The 23,586-nt window shown below is 34.6% G+C and overlaps 1 protein-coding gene across 2 annotated transcripts in view; it reads left to right on the top strand.

Annotated features, from left to right (window-relative positions):
• Fat1 (FAT atypical cadherin 1) overlaps nt 1–23,586 on the top strand; it is a 124,614-nt gene that overhangs the window by 38,632 nt on the left and 62,396 nt on the right. For both annotated transcript variants that reach the window (XM_076853740.1, XM_076853739.1), the window contains exon 3: nt 18,187–18,501. In XM_076853740.1, the coding sequence (XP_076709855.1) occupies nt 18,187–18,501 (315 nt within the window). The remainder of the gene's footprint in view (nt 1–18,186; nt 18,502–23,586) is intronic.

Below are 23,586 nucleotides of genomic sequence, written 5' to 3'. Positions count from 1 at the left end.
AAAGCTGATGATCCTTGATGAATCTGTGACCTTAGGGCAAAGAACCAGTTTATTGAATTGGCCTAGAATCCTGGGAGGAGGCTGTGTGGGAAATGAGAATGTGGAAAGGGAGAATGGGATGAGGCTCTCAGCAGTCTCAAGACCCCATGTGGGTCCCTGAAGGATAAGGACTTTGGGAAATTACCAGAGGCCTTTGAAAGTGAAGTGTTGAAGGAATTTCAGAGGCGAGATTTTAGAAGGTGAAAGATGGCTTGGGTGAAGAGTGCATTCACACTTTCCTCATTAGGTAATTAATGTTTATTGGCTGTCTCCTCCCTGCCAGAACCTGTTCTGGGTGCTTCAGATTCCACAGTGTAGACAAGGCTGTGGTCTTCATGAAGCTTTCTTTCTGAAGAGAGGAATCAGCCATTAACAAATAGATAGAAAGATACACACAACACACAAACACAATTTCAGCTTATGAGTTCTGTGGAGAAATTAGATATCTATGTGATAGTGGGTTTCCTTTTTTTTTTTTTTTTTTTTTGCAGCATGTATATCACCTCCTTTAAATTGAATGGTCAAGGAAGGTATTAAAATATAAGCCAGGACTTAAACGAATTTGATGCAAAGCTAGTCATTTGAGGATAGTTTTTGACAACAGGGAGTAATAGCCCCAAATATATAAATAAAGTCGTATGGCCGAAAGCCTGACATGAGGTAAATGAGGTAGGCCTGGGGCCAGATCCTGATGCCTGTGGCTGTGACTAAAGGTGAGTCGTAGAAAAATGCATACAGTCAGTGCCAGGGCAGGAAGTTCTCAACTAGCCCTTTGAAACCAAAGTTTTTCCACTTCTGCTTGTGTATGTGGGGAGGGTGGGGAGTGGGGAAGTGGGGGGGGGGTTCTGCATAATCTGCATGCCTCGCAGCTGACAAACATGCTGCAGCTCTAAATGGCAGACCTCAGTAACTCACCCTCAATTTCTTCTTTCTGGGTTCTGGTCTCCTGAATTCAAAGAATGAAATCCACAGATAAGGATGAATGTGAAAGTAGGATTTACTGAAGTGTGCATGGAAACAGAACTCCTGCAGAGGAAGAAGGGACCCGATAAGGTAGCTGCTTGAGTGTGCTAGTCCAGGCATTCACATAGCACTTGGGGTCAGTGTTTTTGGTCAAATTTATGCTAATCAGGTTTTAGAAAAGTATTCATCCTTTTGGTTAAAAAATTTGTGCTGATTAGGATTTGGGAAAAAGTATGAATGCTATTGGTTAACTTTTGAACCTAAACTTCCCTTCAGGTCTGCCCCACTTCCATCTTCTTCCTACTGGTCAGGAAGCTGAAGGTTGAGGTCAGGGGATTGCAGATATGGGGGTTCCAGCTACAGCGCTTCGTGGGCTTCTGTAGCAGCACCATGTGTTGAGCAGGTTTTCCGCAGGCATCTGCGTTATCACCAGTGACTGCACGGTGGGGTCAGTGCCACTGGCAATGGCCTGTGCTGGCGGCCTGTGCGCTAGCCCACCTGGGCCTACAGCTCCTCCACTTCATGAGATTATTGGGCTGATTGTGCAGCTTGGCAGCCAGGGAGCCGTGTCACCGAGACAGACCTCTTATGTGGGGGCAGCCCTGACTTTCCAGAGAGGGCCAACATCATCCCTACCCTCCCTGCTTTGTGGCAGGCTCCTTTATCCTGCTGCTGACTGTTCTGCTGTCCCAAAAGTCCATTGCTAATCTGTATTCTAGTCTGAGCTTTATTCCTGGCTCCTGGGGCTTGTGTGGTATCTGCCGTCCCTGATGACAAGAAAAGAAGGAAAATACTCCTATTGTACCATTCCCTTCAGTTTTGATGGTATGCCAAACCAATTTTCCTCTCTGACAATAGACTTTCTTTTGGATATAAACCCTTGGGATGAGATTGCTGTTTTAACTACTTAAAGAAAATCATGAAAAGCGAGTTGTTTTCTCTCAGAAGCATGCTATTTCTAAGATTTCTATCTTTGTGCATGTAGTTCTTAAAAAATTCATGTTAGAAACATTTAAAGTTTTTTAGTAATAAAAATAAATTCTTAAGGTGTATTCTCTCACCTGGGTAGGAACCTAGGTTTTCTCAAGTAAGGAAATCCTAAATGTCCCTGTCTCCTCCAAGTGATATTAATAATTTTGTACATTTAATGATTAAGGATTAACTATTGTATAGATGTCAAACTTTTTAAGTTTTGTTTTTGTTTTTTTTAGTAATAATAGTAAATTCTAGGAATGACTTCTATTGAATTTGCTTAGTTTTAGCTTGTAAAGCTGTAACTACTTTCTGAAAATAAATGATTAAAATCATTTGTGACTACATTTGATGAAAATAAATGGAGAGAGTATCAAAAGCAAAGTTAGACTAATGTTCTTTCTTTTTCTCACAGATTTTTAATTTTACTTTCCCTAGTTTCAATAATCTTTTCATATTTGAAAGAAGACATAATGGTCTAATAAAACTAGCTCTGTATTTCATTGAGCACTGAGAGTGGAGTTTATGATGCCCCTCAACTCCCATTTGAGCAGCATTGATGCTGTGTACATTGAATATTTTTTAGTATTAATTGAAATTTTCTTTTGTTTTGCGTGTATCTTCCCATTTCAGTTCAGAGCACTGAGAGTGCTGGCCACTTGTCTTTGTTATAAATGAGAGGCTCAAGTCACTAGTCTTCAAGTGAGAGTCACCTGGTCTTTAAGTGATTCTAATGGTTGAGTTTGAAACACTACTTTTACAATGGATTCTATTAACTAGTTTTCTTTCTGCAGTGATAATAGCATCTTTCTAAATATAGAGGTTAGGGATTAAGGTATCATATTTCTTTAAGACTCTTTCTAAATCTTGGTTTTGCTTTAGTTTCTCAAACATCAAGAAACTCAGTAGTAATAACTTTTATTTTTAAACTACTTACTTAATCCATATGCGTTTTCCACTTTTATACATGAGGGAACCAAGGCTTACAGAAGGTAATAAATTCCCAGTTACACATTTATTAAAAGGTTGATGGGACAGTTAACAGGCATACTGTAAGAATGACTGATTACATTGTTTGAAGACGAACTTTTACTTAAGTAGCTGACTTAGAGAATAAAACCTACATTCTTTCAAAATTATTTCCTTCTCTAGTTATGAAATAATCACTTAATACCCATAGTAGTGATTGGGTTATGTGATTAAGTCAGACTCATTGATAGCATGGTTAGGTAGGGCCAGCAGTACTTTTAAGGTTTCTTGGAATTTTCTTGGCAAATATTAATTCTGAGATTGTATCACTGACTCTTGCTTTTCCTGAGGTCATTTATTCCTGTCACAAATCAGAAATGCCATATTTCAATCCCAGTGGAAGTTGGTTTAGTGTAGTATATGCCCTGTCCTGAGTGCCGGGCTTGAACTGTATAGGTTAGGATTTCAAGATACTTGGGTTCCAGTTATAGCTTTGATTCAAGTTCTGCAAGCTAATAACTAGTCATTTACCCTTTAGACTTTGGCTTCCTTATCTTTAAAATTAGAGGGTTGGACTAGATTTAATCCCCCCACTCCTCACGCTTTGATTTGGTCATTTAAGATAACCTCTAAAGTGTGGCATCCAGTTATCTTGGGTTTGTTCACATAGGAGATCACCTGCCTATAAGTTCCCTGGAAAGGTATTTGGGAGGGTATGTTAGTTGTTTTCTGACAGGGGGGGGGGGTGGAAAAGGAGAGGACTATTGTGGGAGTGATAATGTGTAAAGGAAGTATGTTCAGTGTTTTTATGTTAACAAGTACAAATGTAAATTTATCTGTAATCATAGTTCTTAACTGTTACTATGTGTACTGTATTCTTAGTCTTTAAAGTTGTTATATTTACCTTAGTAGGGCACATCGGGTCTATTAAAGATGTCCTAGCCTTTCCCTCTTATTATTGGCTACCTATTTGCATAGTTCTTCTTTTGAACAGATTAATTTGACAATATTAAAACTATGAGTGTGCCAGCGTTATTTCAAATATGTTTGTAAAGTGAACATCTTTAAATTCTGTCAATATTTGGTTAAGTTTATTTTGAGGCTACAAATTTACACACCTATTTTCTTTTTCTAATTATATAGTGAGATCATTTATGTATATTTATGTGTGTATATAAATATTTAGATATTATTCTCTATTAATGACTGTAGTTCACAGTGAGTGGCCTAGTTTATTAGATCTTTGAATTATGGTTTATTGAAAATTTATCAAATTAAAATAATCATTAAATGCTACCTTTTTAAAAAAATTTTAGATTTTAACAAAATGGTTTGTTATAGCATGTCATCCATTGTACTAAAATTGGGAGGGAAAATGTGATTTTTTTTTTTGTAAATGAGTGAATAAAGAGGCACTTCCACTTAGTTGTTTAGAATTAGGTCATTTTTTAAAACTATTTTTAAAACTATAGACTTGATAACAAATCATGTGTGTTCTTTCTTTTGAATCTATAGATCTGATATCTTGTAATGAGCTAGAAATATTTACCCTTATTTAGAAATGCCAACAGCATTTTAACTACCATGCTACTTCCTCCCTGTTTTGAATTTGTATTTAGTTTTTAGAAAAAGTATTTTTAAGAGCACACATAATTTTCAAGACAAAATGTGAACTACTGCCGTTTTATTGCCATTTATTTGACTATTGAGGAAGATATATGTTTTTAATGTCGTGCGCATTCAGCCAGTTATACCATTGTGTTAGCTTTTTGTTGCAGTGATCAAAATACTCCCTCCGCCCCCTGCCCCCAGAACTCATTAGAGGAGGCAGAGTTTATTTTGGCTCACAGTTCCAGAGATTTACCTGACTATATCATTCTGGGAACAAGACAAGGGCCGAACATCACGGCATAAGGGCGTGGCAGGGGGCACGGCTCCAGGGAAATACAGTCCCCAAATGCATGCCCAGAGTGACCCAGAGTGACCCACTTGCTCCAGCCATGCCCCACCTACCTATAGTTACCATCCAGTAATGCATTTAAATTATTAATCCATCAAACAGATCAATCCACTGGGTAGGTTATGGCTAATCATTTCACCTTCTGCATTCGCACAGGAGCTTTTTGGGGGAACCTCATACCCAAACACTAACAACTTTAATCAAGTTTATTTTATTTTCTTGATCCATACATTTTCTTTGATCCATACATTTCAGTAGCCCTTTTCCTAGTTAATTACAAGCAACATGTTATAATTAATTGTTGTATACTTTTGAATATGTTTCTTCTAGTGATTAATTTGTACACTTTTCAATTGTATGTGGCTACATGGTGTCTCTCTCGATGTTTATTTTCATATTCTGTATCTTATTCCTTTTACTAGTAATTAGGAACATTATAGATGAAAATATATCATATGTCAATGAAATATTCATTACTTTGTTAAAGAACTTTATTAAAAAACAAATTTGTCTCAGTGCAGGGAATTAAGAACATGAATAATATAAGAAGTATTGCAGTTATTCTTATTTTAGTTTTTTGTAATTTCAGTTCCTTGCTTTATTTTTTTTTAATGTAGATACATAAGTTATTGAGACTCACCAGTCTATTTTCTATAATCTCTTCATGTCTTAAGGAAAAATTAACAACAGTCTTTCTCTACATACTTTAACAGAGTGTTTCAAAGTTCCTGGTGAGTTTTGTTTTCTGTTGGTTGAAATAGTGCAGATTAGGTATTTTATGCCTATGCCAATACAATTACCATTGAGGAATCTTGGTTGTGATTATTCAGTTTGTGACAGTTTACTGCATATTCTAGGAGATTGTTAACCTTTGAATGTTTATTTCTTAATTTTAGAATCTACTGATACATACAGGTGTTCTCTGTCTTTTGTAATTTCAAAAAATTACACTAGAAAGCCGTAGTTATATAAATATGTCACTTTTGTTCATAAGAAAATCTGAAATTCAGTTAGTTAGAAATTATTACAAATTGGTATTTTACTTTAGTATGACTTAAATTTATCAAGTCTAGGCATTACGTGGATCATTATTTAGGAGTGTTTGATTTAATTGAAATGTTTCTTGGCGTAAAATGTGATATCCAAAGGTTCTCTGGAGTTATCAGTGTCAGGGAATCAATTTATGACTAGTTTAGTGTAACCTAAATTAAGTTTCTGAGTTCTTAATAGATTTTGGGTTTGGCAGCAAATTGGATATTAAAAGTAGGAAAATATTGCCTCTAAATTACTTTTCTTCAGTTTGCAAAATACTTTTTTTTAATAAATTTCAAAATTGCTTGATAGTTAAAGTAGAATTTAATAGAGGAACAAATTTAAAAAAAAAAAAAAACTTTCAAAGAAAGTACTTGCCAAGTAAAGGAAAATGCCCCTTGGGAGTGGTTAGGAAAGGGTGGTAGAAGTTATATGCATCTATTCCCACAGGCACCAAAAAAGTAAATGGAATTTTTCTTTCCTTCAGTTGGTATTCAGTTCATATAGAACACACCTTACTTTTTCATAACTGAATTGCATATGAATCCTAAGTTTTATTTTAAGAAAAATAGTTGCCATTTTCTTCATTTAAATTTTGTTTTATAGGATTCTAAACAAACCTTAGCTCCTCTGCCAACCTTGTGCATTCTAGGACTCTGGAGACAACTGTCTCTTTGGGAACAAGCTCTGTGTAGACAGTGACCCCATGTTAATACTTGACTGTAGCAGAAGGAAGCTCATTCCATTCCTTAGTTAGCAAGGGAGAGCTTTAGGAGCTTGGCATGAGGCTTAGTCATTTCAACTGACATTTTAATCGCTGAATAGTGCCTTGTCTTCATGCTAGCACATACTTTGCAGTACAAATACTTTAAGCAGTTGTTTCTCAGCTTATGAAAACCTTTACACTCTTTTAACTTTTAAAGATTGCTTTTACATTTCCGAAACTTCTTAAATTTAATTTATAACATTTTAGATTAACCTTTTATATAAAACTATTAAGAAATAGTTTTATATAGTTCAGACAGAAAGATGGATGATTTTTTCTTCTGGAATACTTAGGCAGTATTAAATAAGAAAAAAAATAAAATTTACTCATTCTTGTATTCCTTTTAGTGTGTATCCTCTTCTCCCGTTCTTTCTCACAAATGGAATTATGTTGTAATTTATTTTTAAAATCATATTGTTACACGTTGCATCATGAAATTTAGGCAGAAACAACCTCAGAAAGTACTTAGCCTTTTAAGAGATATTTATAAATAAATGAAAAATAATTTAAAGTAATTCTTTGTTAAAATACCATTTTGTTTTTCTCAAAACAATTGCCTCATTTTTTGCTTTTCTCCCTGAATTTCTGGTGGATAAATTAACTCTGATTTAGCTGTCTGTTCCATAGACCCTGTTTTTCCCTTCTTGATTTCTTGAACACCCTGTGTTACACCTGGCACATGGTAGGAGGCTTGTGTTTGTTGAGTGAATAAAAGCAGATGTAATCAGTAATATCAGGTTTCAGATTAATTTCTAACAAAATCCAAGGTATATAAATAACCTTAAATCCTTGTTGATGAAAATTTTACAGGGAGGTTGGGGATGTGGCTCAAGCGGTAGCGCGCTCACCTGGCATGTGTGCGGCCCGGGTTCGCTCCTCAGCACCACATACAAACAAAGATGTTGTGTCCACTGAAAACTAAAAGAATAAATAAACATTAAAAAAAATTATATATATATAAAAGATTTTAAAGGGGACAGTTTAAAAAAATCTGTTATGTCAGTTTTGAGGACCAGATTTTTAAAAAGTCACTTAAAATTCCTTTCCCAAAGAATGGTATTCCTTAAAACATCAGTTTTGATCTGCCACAAAATTTTACAACTGGCCTATGATTTAGAATTCTGGATCTACCACCTCCCACTCTGTATATTAAGTTAATAACAGCAACTATTCATAACTCAGTTATGATAATTTCACAGTGATATACAGTGTTGGTAGTATAGTGCCTTATTTTTCACTTAGTATGAATTTAGTCAGTGCTTTTTTACATAAGGAGTTAATATAATAGTAACTTTCTAAATTTAGAGCAGTGTTGGATTCTTTTTTTACACTTAAAAAATTTTTTTTATTAGTTGCTCAAAACATTACAATGATCTTGACATCATATATTTGATTCAAGTGGGGTATGAATTCTTTTTTTTCCATATGTACAGGTTGCAGTCCTTTTTTTTTTTTTTTTTTTTTTTTAAATCCTAAATAGACCTAGTCACATGGGAGTCTTGAACCTTGCACAGATAACTTTGTTGATCTATTTGGCATAACTTCATTTGGATTTATAATTTCAGTTATGCTATTCCTCCCACCATGGGCAAGTACTGGCAAATTTGGTTGATAGTGTTGATTCTTTCCTGTTAACAGTGACGCATTTATGAGGAACCCAGGTTTACAGGGAAAGAGCCAGGACTTTGGAGTTCGACAGCTCTGCACCCCCATGGGAACAGCACCCTCATGGTCATGTGTGGGCTCTGGAGCCAGTTAACCAGGTTTTGGGTTCTGGCTTTGCTCCTAGAGTTGGAAAACTTAAGACAATTCACTTAGGTTTTGAGACTGAAGGGACTTTTAGGTAAAAAGAGTTTATATGACTAACTGGTAAGGTAATTCATTGATAAATTTATCACTCTTATTATGATGGGTAAATAACTTTAGACCAGTTACTTTTCAGCCCTAAATCTTTACTTCCTAATATGGAAAATGGGGAAAGACCATTGCGCTCACAGAATAATGGTGAATAAACAATATGGCATATATAAAGCTTTTGTTAAATATGCATCCAGTAAATAAAAGGCAAAAAAAGTAATCAACATTGAAATTCTCTATCTTTAATTTTAAAACAAACTTATAGAAACATATGTATGTATAATATATTCTTTGTATTTTAATGACTGTAAAGCCTCGTCATATTTATGTAATTTTACCCAACTAATAGGTGTTCAGATGATAACTTTTAATACCCAAGGATGATCCTCTTTAAAAAGAGAGCTTATCCATGAAAACCCTCATTAACAATATTAATGATTCTGACATGGAAATCAGAACTTGGAATCATTTCTCAACAAAGCATGAAAACATGGTTTAGTAGAGCTTGCCCTGGGAATGACTCTTCGCAAAGCTAAAGAAATCCCTGGGCTTTGAAACGTGATGCTTAAAATCTGATTATGAACTTAATTAATAAAAGCTTTAGTAAGTTTGCAAGTCAAAAAGCTTTCTCAGCTAATTTTAAAGTTACTGCAACAATTCTAATTGCGGGAGTTGGTAGATATGTATTTCTTAATTAAAATGATTTAAAAGGCAATCTTAAAAAAAAAAAAAAAACAGATTGACAGTTGCTACATAAAAAACTTTCCCTTTAGTCATTAACTTATGACCTAACTCTGGGCACTATAATTATAGAATTTCCTAGACCTAAAACTTTGTAAGTAATTCGTATATAGATACTTTCAAATGTTAATTGTTGAAGCTATTGCAATAGACATTGCATGTACTCAGATTAAATGAAACAGGGATAAATACTTGGAAACGAATGTATATGTTCTCATTTCATCTGAAATAGCAGATATAGGGGATGAATAAATCTAGAGATCTGATGTACAGCATGAGATTCAGGTAATAAAATTGTATGTTTTTTGCATGGGAGGTGTACTAGGGATTGAACTCAAGGACACTTTACCACTGAGCCACATCCTAGCCCTATTTTATGTAGAGACAGGGTCTCACTGAGTTGCTATTTGCCGGGAGTGGCTTTGAACTCACTATCCTCCTGCTCAGCCTCCTAAGCCTCTGGGATTACAGATATGTGCCACTAACTCCCAGCAAAATTGTATATTTTTAGATTTCATGTTAATGAGTAGATTTTAACTGATCTTACCATGAAAACAAACAAAAAATGAGTAATTATGTGAGATGACAGGTTTATTTACTTCACTGTAGTAACCTTTTTACTATCTATGTATTTCCCATAACATTGTTTATGTACCTTAAATATAAATAGTAAAATTTATTTTTTGAAAAAGAATGTGTATCTAAGCTACAGAAAGGACTGCTGGTTATTTCTGTTTCACTGTTTTGTGCATGTATTTTAAATATAGATTTAAAATCCATTGCTAAAGAAATCAACAGGTTCTACAGTGTATTTTAGTTCACTGTACTGCTTTTCTTTATTGTCCTCTAATCGTCTCACACATCATTTATGTGTTTGTATGTATCATTAAATTTTTTTTCCCCAAACATAACTAAACAAGTCTGAAATATTTTTTACAGATTAGTTTTTTACTCCATTTAGATATCACTGACATTCTTCTGTGTAGTCATCATGCACATATTTCCTTTTGTAAAAGCTATGTATATGTGCCATCATTGATTAAACCTGAAATTATAGAAGTGCTGCTCTGCCTAGGTTCCCAAGAGTTAGGAATACAGAGAAAACAGTATTCCCTGTATTCTGGGGGAATACTGTTTTCCTTGGACACTATATTTTTGCATTCTACTGATGTCAGAACTTCTCTGGTGAAATTTGAGAGTTATGTTCAATTTCCCCTTAAGGTTTCCTACAGTTAAAGGATAGCTAGAAATTTGCAGATACTTAGCATGATTATCTAATTCTTTTTGAGATTGAATCCCACTTCTTGAATCCCATCTGTAAAAATTTGTGTGACTTTGGACAAGTTATTTATACTCTCTTGATTTCCTTTTCTGTGAAATAAGGTTGATTATTTATCTACTTGCTGTAGGAGTACATGAATTAACATAAGAAGAACTTAAAATGCTGTGTGGAGGTTATAAGTGCTGTGTATGTATGTGCCATTGTTACACCATCATCGTCACCATCATTATTAGTTCGTTGAGTTTGCTCTGTCTGCATACACAGATGCCTTCTAAAAAATGACACTCATGACCTGTTACTGGTTTTTAAAGATTGGGTTGTAGTAATCAGTAACATGTCTTCAGTTAGGCTGGATAGAAATGATAGAATATTGTGAAATGATAGGTAGAAATGACATAATATTGTGATTGTTGCTATAAGAGGGCAGGGAGAGTTCTGCAGTATACTGTTATATTGCTGAGCCGTTTGCTTGGCCTATGAAAAATGCTGCTTCGCTGACTTACTTTCTCTTACTTACTTTGACATGTTTGTTTTTTAATTGTCAAAATATTTACCATATTTATGTGATCTCAAGAAGTTAATTTTTTTTATTTATTTAAACACATACGCTATTCTGTTTTTAAAAGTACCGAAGTTTGTTTTTATTCTCTTTGCAAAATAGACCATAAAAAAATCAGTCTTTAGCTATAAGACTATCACGTTTTCCTCAAAATTTTATGGCTGATACCACTGATATACAAAATATACTTCAAGTAAAACGTCAAAATTTTTATGTGGTACTGAAAATAATTCCTTTGTGTCATTCCCTGACAAAATGGAATGAATAGCCAGTGTAGACTCTTTTAAGTATTGTGTCAGCTCTTCATGGCTGTCAACAAAATACCTGGCTAGAAGAATGTAGAGGAGGAAAAGTTTATTTTGGGCTCAAGAGTTTCAGAGGTTCAGTTCATAATCAGCCAACACCACTGCACTGGGCCCAAGGTGAAGCAAAACACGGTGGAAGAACATGGTGGAGGAAGGCTGCTCAGTTCATGGCAACCAGAAAGCAGAGAAAGACAGCAAGGGAGCAGGGATCAATAGGGTCCTAGGCCGTGGCCCCAGTGACCTACTTCCTCCAACTAGGTTCCATTTCCCATTAGTACATTCAACCATCAATGGATTAATCCACTGATAAGGGCAGAGTTGTAATCACTGCCTAAAAACCCTGCCTCTGATTCTGAATCTTGCTGTATTGGGGACTGTACTTTCAACATGTGTGGTTTTAGGGACATTCCAGATGTAAACTATAACAAATCCCTTCAACCTGACACATTGTGTTATTTTTCTTCCTCCTCTTGGTTAATAGCAGCATAGCTTTGCTGACTGATGGCAGACTCAGGCAAGAACATATGTATTTATATGTACACACACATAACACATGTCCACTATACTGATACTTCTAAAAGAAGTCAGTGGTTTTGACTTACTGGTTAATAATGCCTGTGCATTTAGCATAGTATTTCAAAAAGGAGTTAAATTTCAGAAATTTTGCTTTTAATATCAAGAAACCCATTTTACACTCTTGCTCATTTATCAAGATAAATAAAGAATACTTTTTTCTTACTTTACAATTAACTTACAAGTTAAAATGCAGATATAAGCAAACACATATACATACTTTTTAAAACTAGCTTGCCACTTAAATATTTAGTCCTAATATAAGATTTCTTACGTACACATTAGGTTCTGCCAGTGTATCAAGGTATGGAAATATTAACAGCATTATCTTGTCTACACCTGCTATTTAATGAAAGTGACAAAAAATTTAAGTTCAAAGAATTTTTTTCATTTAAGAAAATTAATTTATATATTATGAGCTCTGATAGACATTCTTTAAAAAATTTAATAAGTTTACAGAAAAATTGAGCAGAAAATAGAGTTCCCGTAGATTTTCTCTACCCTTTACACAGTTTTTCCTGTTGTTAACACTGATATATCAACACAATTTATCCAGGTTTCTCTCTCTCTCTTTTTTTTTTAACCTAACATACCATCTGTAGTCCAGGATCCCACATTGTATTTAATTGTCACGTTTTAGACTTCACTCAGCTCTGTTTGTTATACGTTCCTTGTGTTTAATAAACATACGTTTCCAACACATGCCTATTAGGTACACACAATATACAAGGCCCTGAGCAAAGCATAACATCTCTGCCTTGAAAGAGTTTACGTTCAAATAAAGAGCATATAGTCTCCTTTTAAATTTTAATTTAAAGAAGAATGAATGTCTTTCAGCAGCCCAATATTAAATATGACAGTTTGTGGACTTCTGATTTGCATAATCATCAGAAAAAAATTGAAGAACCGTTTGTTGTAGACAAATTATCTCCAGCGCATTGATAGTATTTCTGTTCTTTTTGAGTGTGTACTGCTTTGTATGTTTGAAAAGTCACTTGTTTCTAAGACAGTTATTCTCTTTATGATGAGAGAAAACAATTGTCATCAGTCCATTGTTGCCTTTAGGGAAACTATTGTAAAAAATTGTATTTCACATTTAGTTTTTTTCTTGTGATTGACTAAAGCAGCTTTTCATACAGTTGCTGCCTTAAGTTTCTTTTCTGAATGCTATGGTTTGGATAAATATTCCCTAAAGGCCCATGAGTTAAAGGTTTGGTTCCCAGCTTGTTATTAGAAGGCGTTAAAGAGATAGTGCCCTGTGAGAGAAAGTTATGTCATGGGGGGTGTGCCCTTGAAGGCATATTGGGGACCCTACCCCTTCCTCTTTTTCTCCTCTTGGCTGCTAAAAGGTAAACAGTCTTCTCTGCTATGCACTCCCACCATGATATTGTGTGCTACCATAGATCCATGGCAATGGTGCCAGTCGACCTGGAACTGACACCTCCAAAACTGTGAGCCAAAATAAACCTTTCCTTTAAAGTTGATTATTTCAGGTATTTTGTTATAGTAATGTAAAACTACCCCCCCAACACACAATTTTAAGAAATGTATGTGACATGGTTTATCAGAAAGGAGAGTTGAAATTGCAAATTAATGTGTCCAGCTTATTGCTGGTTACAAATATTTTTGAGTTGGACTAGCTGAAGAATCAAAAATAATAACATTTTGGCATTAGACCTTGATAGGGGCTAAGGCCTGTAAAGAAAGTAGGAAAATTCCAGGAAGAAATTGCTTGAATTAATTTTGGCAGATGTACTAACTATTGGAATTTTTATTTTAAGAACTACTATGTTGAAAGCATCTTGCTCCACCTGTGTCAGTTGGTGGGAATGCTGTTTTTCCTATTCAAAGACAGTATTTGAATTAACAGCAACATCAGCTATCAATGGAAAAATCGATAATTTTGGAAACCTTTATTAACTTTTTGACCAATTGGCTTAAGCCTCTTCTGTTGTACCCTATAAATATTGAATAATTAGACTTTGGGAAGGTAACATCAGTACCTTTTTAATTAATTATATAGACATAGTGAGTTTCTTCAGGAAGAAATTTTTGACATAGACTTACATTTTGAACCATATTTGTCAAATTCTTTAGAAATTTCATGGAATTTTCTTTTTCTGTTTTCACTCACCCTTTGGTCTAGTTGTTCACTGTGTGCATGTTAAAAATCAGTTTCCATAGTGACATCTGGTGGTGGTTTTGAAATCCCGGGGAATATGATTGGAATGATAAATATTTTTACTTAATAGCTACACATTTCCGGCTTCTTTCAAATTTTTCAGCTACTTAACAACTTTTTAAAAAATGCCTTCATTGTATTCTTGAGGTTAGAAAGTCAGGCATTTATTTTTTCTGTAATGCTTCATTGAAGTAAAGGGTAATACTACTAGGTGGTACACATAGCACGCATGTCTAAACTTGTCTCCTGTGCTCAAAATATACATCTTTACCATATTGCCCTGCTTTTGTATTATAATCTTCCAGTAGGAAAGGTGTTTGATATCCTTCTCCCTGGCTTTGGTCCTCTTTGCATCTGGCTGGAAAGATTTCTGTGGAAATCCTCGGCTTTCTACTTCTGTCTTTTGACAGCTGGGCCTTACTGTCCTCTAGTTGTATACCATATTGCTATCTCAGAGAGTAAAAGAGGAATTAGAGAAGATGAGCAGAGGTGGCTGAGAAGGAAAGAAGCTGAAAGAGGGAGAGAGGTTTTAAGGTAGGAGGGAAAAGAGTTTATAGGTAGATGTTTGTATATACCCAAATATGAAATACCGTTTTGAGTATTGTTCAGGAAAAATATCTGTATTTTTTGTTGATTTCTTTTTTTTCCAGGAAAAGTGAATTTATAACTCAGTATACAAAAACGTAATTATTGAAAGCTAATTGGCAATTGTGGATTAAGAGAAGTAGGAGATGAGATAGAGTTTTGAAAATGAAGGCAGCAGTTTGATTCACATCCAGTGAAGATTAAGAGGCTTTAGTTTTATTTTTGCTTTTCTCTTTGTTAATGGTACTAATTAGAATTTTTCACCATGGGAACTTTAAATTGTTTCTTTTTATTGAATTAAGGTAACTGTTAAAGTTAGAAGAAATCCATCTCTACAAATGCTAGTTGCATCTTTAGGCAGGTCTGGTAAAAGGAGAACGATAAAATGTAGGAATAGCAACTTACAGTGACTTAAAGAATAAACATTGCTTTTAGTTAAGACTCTAGACAGTGGCCTTCAGGACTCCTCTGGACTTCTGTAAAGAATGGTTTAGATTCTGATGAACCCTTGACTAATGAGGTACATCCATCTGGATTCTAAACTCTGCAGAGTCCAGGAATTCATGAAATAGAAACATTGGGCATTGTACTCATTAATATTTATATTTTAGTTGCTAGTTAGTACAATCCTAGTTTTCTCCCATATTTGAATAGAAGCACCTCGTTTTCCCTTTTAAAAACTTCAGTAATATCTAGAAATTATTTGGGACTCTTGAGAATCAACCTGAGTATGGCAAGAGGATCATACAAAAAAGTATGGGTGCTCCCCCAGTTGCCCAATTGATAGGGAAAGGCGCTTTCCTTGTCATCTTTTATCTGGACACTTACAGATCTGACTAAAAGCAGAATGAAAGGAGAAATAAGTAGCTGTTTTATCTATAATGATGAACCCCATAATATATTTGCATTTAGGATTTCGTTCTTCCCTTTACCTGAGACTAGAGAAGACTCTTGTATACGAATGAGCATATTCATCTGAATGATAAAATAGGAAGTTTGACTTGTCTTTTCAGAGTTATCATATTAAGTTTTGTTTACTCCACTTTTGTCCTATTAAGAATAAATAGCACTGTCAGGGAATTTTGCTGGCACCCAAATCCAGAGATTTGTGGTATCTAAATTTGAACTTTGCCACTTATTGTGACCCAGGGAAGTTCCTCATCGCTTGGGTTTTTCTTAAGTGGAATGGGGTTAATAGTACCACAATGTAGGCAGGTTGGAAATAAAGATTAAATAAGATAATACATGTAAAACACTTAGAGTACCTGGCATATAGTAAACATTGAGAAAATTGTTTCTGTGGTTATTATATTTTTAAATGCCCATAATCACTTTTAGATGTCCACACTTTTTAAAAGTGCAAAACATCATTTGAGGATTATGACTAAAAATTGGTGAAGAAAATCACCATGTATTTGTCTGCTTGACATTTGCTAGTGTTCACTAGTCAAATGACTTTAACAGAGTTTTTAGGGAAGTAGCAGAACAGGAGGAGAATGTGCGCATTCATTCTGTTTTCCTTGGAGAAAGCATCCCAGAGCCCCGACTTCCTTTGTAATGAACATGATGAATAAGATGAATAAGAGAAACTAGCAAATTATTTTCTCAGACTATAAACATAATTTTAGTAATTTCGTGAATGACTTGAACATGCGTAGATGATGTTTGGTACTGAGTTAAAGAGAAAACATATCTGAGCTTCTCTTTGTTTGCCACCTAAAGAGATGAGCTCCTTTTTCTTTAGTTCTGAGGCATTGTTCCATATTTCTAGAAGTACTATATTGTTTTAAGGGATTCATTGAAGGCAGTAGTAAATAATTATAGTGCTTCAGAGTGGCTGTAGATACTCATCTTAGGATAGTTCAGCTCATACTTAGTTTTTAAAGCATTTAATATAAGTGATTTTTTTCTGATATTAACAATCTTAATAAGCAAATGCTTAAATTTAAATAAAATAAATAAAACATGTTGACTATAGTTGATAACAGTGTATTGTATTGAATATTGCTAAAAGAGTAGGTACTGGTGTTCTCACCATGAGAAATGATAACTGTGTGGAGTAATACATATGCTTGATTGAGCCATTCCATAATGTATACATATTTCAAAACATGTTGTACCCAATAAGTGTACATAATTTTTGTCAATTAAAAAAATAAAATAGTAGATTTTTGGTTAAGTTAAATCCTGTTCTAATATCTGTTATTTTTCTTATATTATTTTGCATGGGATAGAAAAGGTCAGTGATCTCCGAGGATTTCTGAAGTTCAACTTGGTCTGAAATATTGAACACTTTAAGTATCATTAGTTCAGAATGATCAGTCTGTGAGAAAAAATGTGGTATATTTTGGGACCCAAAGGGCAAGATTAGACCTTTTCAGCATACCCACTTTTAATCATATTGTCAGGAGGCAATTGTGAGATTAAGTAAATAAGGTGTTTGTAGGTCTCCATGGCTGGGCCAAAATGAAATAGATACTCTAACCCTCTTAGTAGTAATCGCATGACTCCATCTCTTACTAGTTGACTTAAAAAAAGGAGTTTGGGTCTCAATTGAGGACTTTTTATATCAACCCCAGTGAAGATATTTATGCATTGTGTTTATTCACTTAATAAGAAATTGTTGTGCTTTTTTGTACAGGGTACTAGAAATACTAGTATTTGAGAAGGATGTACCCTTCTGCAATTTCTAGCATAGCTGGAGAATTTATATTTTTATATCACACTAGTTCTTGGTGATTTAAAGAAATGGAAGAATTTGAGGACACAAGAGATAGTTTACTCTCTTTTCTTAACTACTTAAAAGGGGTGTGTAAGTCAGATAAAGATGTGTAGAGGAGTGTGCTCCCAATCTTTTTCCATAGACTGTGGCAATGATCAGGTGAATACAGACTAGGGAGCAGGGCATAGTAGACTGTGGGACTTGGATCTGAGCCATAGCTCTGGTTTTATCCTGATTTCTTGATTAACCTCTAGGAAAGTCAATACATCTCAAATAATCATAACTCTCATCTTTGGCAAAACAAAATACTGGCCTTTAGATGATCTCTTAGTGCGCATTTCATGAGGTTGTTTAGAGACTTAGATAATACTTTTGAAACTGCTCCATGTGGTGAGTGATACCTGATTCTAATAATAACATACTTTTCTGTTGCACATTATGTAACACACATTGTTTAATCATTTCGTATGTATAGTTCACTTAATCAGCCTATTAGGAATGTGCTGTTATCTCCATTCAATAGGAAAGGAAATTGAAGCACAGAGATGAAATAACTTGCTTAAGGTTGTGCAACTAAGAAGGACATGTAATAAATCGTTGGTAGGTTGACACTTTCCCAAAGTGGCATTTTTTTGTTGTTCTTGGCATGACACCTCACATTTTTCTTCTTTTTCTGTAGGTGTCATAGAGACTTCAGATCGACTGGACCGTGAATCGACCTCCCATTACTGGCTAACAGTCTATGCAACTGATCAGGGTGTAGTGCCTCTTTCATCATTTATAGAGATCTACATAGAGGTTGAGGATGTCAATGATAATGCACCACAGACATCAGAGCCTGTCTATTATCCAGAGATAATGGAAAATTCTCCCAAGGATATACCCGTGGTCCAAATTGAGGCATTTGATCCAGATTCTAGCTCTGATGACAAGCTCACATACAAAATTACAAGTGGAAATCCACAAGGATTCTTTTCAATACATCCTAAAACAGGTATGTGTTAATACTGTTACGTGACATGTTTATGTGTATTCTCTCTTCGTGTTGAAGAAATTAAGAATTAACATTTATCTGTTGCACACTTTACTTTGGTTTTGGTAAATCATTCTCTTTCAAATTATTCAAGACAAACCTTTATTATCAGCTAAAATTATTTCCAGATGTCTTTTTTTTTAAACTTTGGAGTTTTATAAAGCTATTTTATGATATATTTCTTAATAACAGACTTGACTTTGAGGCTAAAAAACAAATATTATTTTCTCAGTAGTAGTTCCTGAATGAGTGTTGTAATTTTACAGCACATTCTGTTACTGAGTATTTGAATTTTCTTTTTTTAGTTGTTGATAGACTTATTTATTTATATGCGGTGCTGAGAATCGAACCCAGTACCTCACAGATGCCAGGCAAGTGCGCTACCGCTGAGCCCCAGCCCCAGCCCCTTGAATTTTTATAATTCCCCTTTTTGTAAAGAATATTGGAAGAATTTATTTCAAAACTTACTACTTTTTAAATATTGTTTTAAATTTTTCCTGTGGAGCAGTACCTGTAACTCTGTAGGCAGAAGGGGGTTAGGATTAAGCAGTTTTCAGATCGGAAATGGTTACTTCCTTGAAGAATTCCCTCAGACCTTTAACTCATAACTCTTCTGTTCAATGTCTGTGACCTCCTGCTTAAGGGGATAGTTCTATGACCCCCAAGTACTCTTCCCAAATCCTTGTGAACTACAATCTTTGCTCTTTTACATTTGACAATGTATTTTGCTTTTTTTTTTTTTTTTCCTTAGTTCTTAGGTCTCTTTTGTATTATTTTATAAGATATTCAAGGTGGTTATCATTTGGGTAGTAAAAAACTTAGTTTTCATTTTTTGGATGAAAACTTCATATGTGAGGGTAGAACATTTGATTTATTGATCATTTAAAATAACTATTATATGATATTTAGAGGATAGTTTATTTGGAGAAAAATTAATTATTGGCCTTGATGGAGATGTTGTATAGTTAGTACTTGCTGGTAACATTTAATAAACAGAAAAACTTTGACGAGCAAGATTTATATACCTCTATCTTGCCTTTGTTTATCCTATCTTATATTCTAGGGCAGTTGGCCTGTCCAGTTACTGGATTGTGTATTTGAAATGTCAGGGAAATAATACACAAACATCAAAATTAAGGAAGAAGCATCCTTACGTTCCTTGCCAGTCTTTATTACCCCCCTCTCCCTCTTTGGTGTCATTCTTATTTCTTCTTTTCTTTTCAACTTAAAAGGAATCAATTCTTAAGGTGGAAAGAAGGCCAAGTTTAAGACCTCTGTAGCAAATGCTAGTTGAAAGATCCTGATAGAGATCATCTATGCATATAGTATTTTGTCTCTTGAAAAGTGTGTTAAAAATGCTAGTTGTAAATTTGTCAGCATATTTCAATCTGATATTTGTAAACAGTTTTTTTAAGTATTAAAAGTAAACATAAGTTTCAAATCAATTGAAAAGTATTATATATGTTTTGCTTTGGAGCAATTATCATCTAGCCCTTTGGGCAGATTCTAGTATGTTCCTTTAACAGAGTTTGGATTCTTAGAAAATGATAATGGATTATTAAGCCTCTTTGAGCCTTATAGAAATTTAATTATATAAAAGTGAAATTTTCAGAATCTGAAGAGTTTTTCTATAGGGAAGCATTGGGAGTAGAGTTAGGACCATAAGCCCAAGAAAAAAGGCTGGAATTAAGACTAGAACCTGCCAAGCTTGAAACAGTCCTTGTAAATGATTAATAAAAGGCTTGTTTTAGCAGTGTGGTTGTATGTTGTTTTTACTGCACAGACGGTAACTAAGTTCATTCTCTCTCTCTCTCTCTCTCTCTTTTTTTTTTTTTTTTTTTTTTTTTGGTGAAAAAGATCTAAGAACTAAGAGCTAAAATTTTAGAAGGCCTTGTTAGAAAAAAGAAGAAAGTTAGAAGTTTAGAAGAATTTTGGAGGAGGAATTCAGGGTCCAGAAAGTATGCCTGGAAGGAGGTGGTGGTTACAGCATTGAGAGGGAGAATCTAGAAATAAAAGCCTTGAAATGATAATTCAGGAATGTGTAACCATCCCTATTTTAAAATTATTTGATGAATTCAACTTACAAAAATATTTCCAAATTTTTATGTCTTCTGTCTCTCTTTTTTAGATTAAGTCTCCTTCACAAAGACAAGGGAGCAAGGACTAAATGTCCTTTTGATTATTTGAGCAAATACTATAGGTTGGGGTATCATTTATATCAGGAGAAGGAGAAGAAAGAAACTTAAGGGAATTGTATAGATTACAGTTATTGTGGGGAGCCTTGAAACTTGGGTTATTTATCCGCCTGGCCTCTGAAATAATATCAATATTGTAGTGTTATGTCTTGTTGTAGAACCCTGATTGATATGGCATTGCTACTCCTGTTAAGTCTCTCCTCTGACAATTCTTCAGAGGTCTGTGGAGACTTCTACACTCTTCCATATCTTCAGCATGAATAACCTCTCTGAGAATTCAAACCATCTCTTACTCACTGGGTGGGAAGTACATGGATCCTGCTGGCAGGATAGCAGGAGAAATTCCATCTACATATATTGAGAGGTTTTATATTTTTATGACTTGAAGGCAGATATTGGTGGAGAATAGTACACAGTGGAGTTAATACACAGAAATATTTGTTATGAAGTATATTGTAAACCATGTGTTTAGTAAAGAAGTCTAATCATTGCACAAATCACCTAGTCTCTAAAGATAAAAAAAAAAAAAAATACCCATATTTTAGCATGGGCATTATTAGAAAATATAGTACATATGGCTTCAGGAGATCTGTTTTTAAATGATCTGTTTTCCCAACTCAGCAGGAAATTTAAGCAGATTCTTAAGGTCCAACGCCTCGATGCCTCATCTTCCTCAAAACCTTTAAAGCTGACAATTTCAGTAGATTATTTTTAATAGAGGAGTAAAATGGGTTAGTTTGTGGAAAGTGATGAAAGACAGACTGGTAGAGTCCGTTGTGATTTACTGACCCAAAACCCAACCTGGAGACCTGTAGTCATATTACTTAATAATTAATGCCTGAGTGAGAAAATCACTGGGCTGGAAATCCAGAGATCTGGGCCACAGTAAAAGACTTTTCTTCTGGTATCTTGGGAAAATGGACTTCAGGTCCTTAGACATTGTGATTAGTGATGAGCATTCTGTGTTTCTGTGTGCAGAGTACTTAGAGTCATTTTTAGAAAAATTGCCATAGCCGCTGGACATGGTGTCACATGCCTGTAATCCCAGTGACTTTTGAGCCTGGGGCAAGAAAATTGCAAGTTCCATCTCAAGTTCAATTGTAAGTTCCTGTCTCAAAATTAAGAAAAGAAAGGACTGGGACTGAGGATGTAGTCCAGTGGTAAGATATCCCTGAGTTCAATACCTAGTACCAAAAAAATAAAAAATAAAATAAAAAAAAAAAAGAAAGAAAAGAAGAGGTGCTACACCTCTTCCTCTTATTTCTGTTACAGTTATTCTCTCAAGATTTTGGTTAGATTTATGGATTTATGCATTTCCCTTAAATAAACAAACTTGATAGATTAGGTAAACTAGCTTCTTGGTAGTAAAGATGAATTTGGGACCCCTATGATTATCATATGTCCAGCAGACTAGAGAAAATTAAACCATCATCAGGTGTTTACTGGGCTTTGTCTTTGAATATAGCACCTTGAAAGGTGTTTTGGAACAGTGTGATCTACCAAAGTCCAAGTAGCACAGTAAATAGTGGGTACAAGATACCGTGCATGGGTAACCTCACATCAGTGAGTTTGTGTTGGGAGTAATTAGGAAAACAAGTCTCCTTGGAAATGCTTTTGGGCTGATTTTAAAAGTGGTGAAAGTAGATTGATGGAGATGAGGTAGAGGATGTTTCTCCTGTTGGTGACAATATGAAGGAGGGTGATAGAAACCAAAAGATGTGGCTACACTTGAATGCCAAAATCAGGTTCCACAGCTGTGTGTTACTTTTATAAATAGTCACTTATTTTTGAGAGTCTGCCAGCAGTCCTTAGAACATTTTGTGTAAATTTAATTACCTTAGTGAAAGTCATTTTGGAAAAAAGGAGAAAATCTCCCCAACACCTTTTTTTACTTTTATTTCATATGCTCAAATGTTTTTAAAAATAAAACAGATAGCCTTCTTAAATTTTGCTTCAATGATTTTCTGAATTTTAGGCCTCAAGTGACAAGTCTGAATGGATTTTTTTAAATGCTTTTTTTTTTTTTTTTTAATATCTTTGACTCAGAGTTTTTGTGCTTAATTATGGTGCCAGGAGCTGTCTTTCCACATCTTTTATACTTCTACTGTTTACAAGTAGGGTGGTGATGGTTTTTTTTTTTTCCCCAGGGTATACAGGAAAGACTTAATCCATTTTCCTTTTCTGATACATACCTTTTTTGTTAACAACATAAATTTTTATGACTTTTGTTTGTTTGGTTATGCTCAATATCAGGGGAAATTTGCTTCTTTTACTGTAAATTGTGCTTTTGCTCAAGGTAAGAGAGAGACAAGAGCATAGAGTGTTATATTGTTTGGGTCTTCACAGCCCCAGCTTCTGCAAGCAAAAGCGTCACATCCTTGTGGTATGTCAAGGACACAGAGAATAAAGGGAGCCCAGAACAAAAAGGACTAGTGTAAACTTTACAGACTTCATTTTGTACAAGTAACCTCAGGAAACCGACACCTCCCCGCAAAATGCCCTTTTAGTTAAAGTTATCAACTTGAACTTTGAGGAGCGATAAGCAACTTGTAATTGGCAGAGAACTTTGAAGGTTACTGTTAGGCACATGCATTCTTTAGAAAAGATCACAGTCTTATTCTCATGTTTTTCTGCTTGGTATTTTCCAGGTTTTTGATACAAAGCAAATAATAGTCTTTATATTTTAAAAGATTATTTGAAGAATAGTTGACGGTCAATTGCATATATATAATGTTTGTTTTGACATATCTGTACACATGGAAAACCATCACCACAATCAGGCAGTGAACTTATCCATCACTCCCACAAGTTTTCCAAGCTTCTGACTTACCCAGAAGTGTGTTTTATATAT

This window comes from Callospermophilus lateralis, chromosome 4, assembly GCF_048772815.1.
Source record: "Callospermophilus lateralis isolate mCalLat2 chromosome 4, mCalLat2.hap1, whole genome shotgun sequence".
Taxonomy (NCBI): Eukaryota; Metazoa; Chordata; class Mammalia; order Rodentia; family Sciuridae; genus Callospermophilus; species Callospermophilus lateralis.
This window is presented reverse-complemented; position numbering and strand designations above follow the sequence as displayed.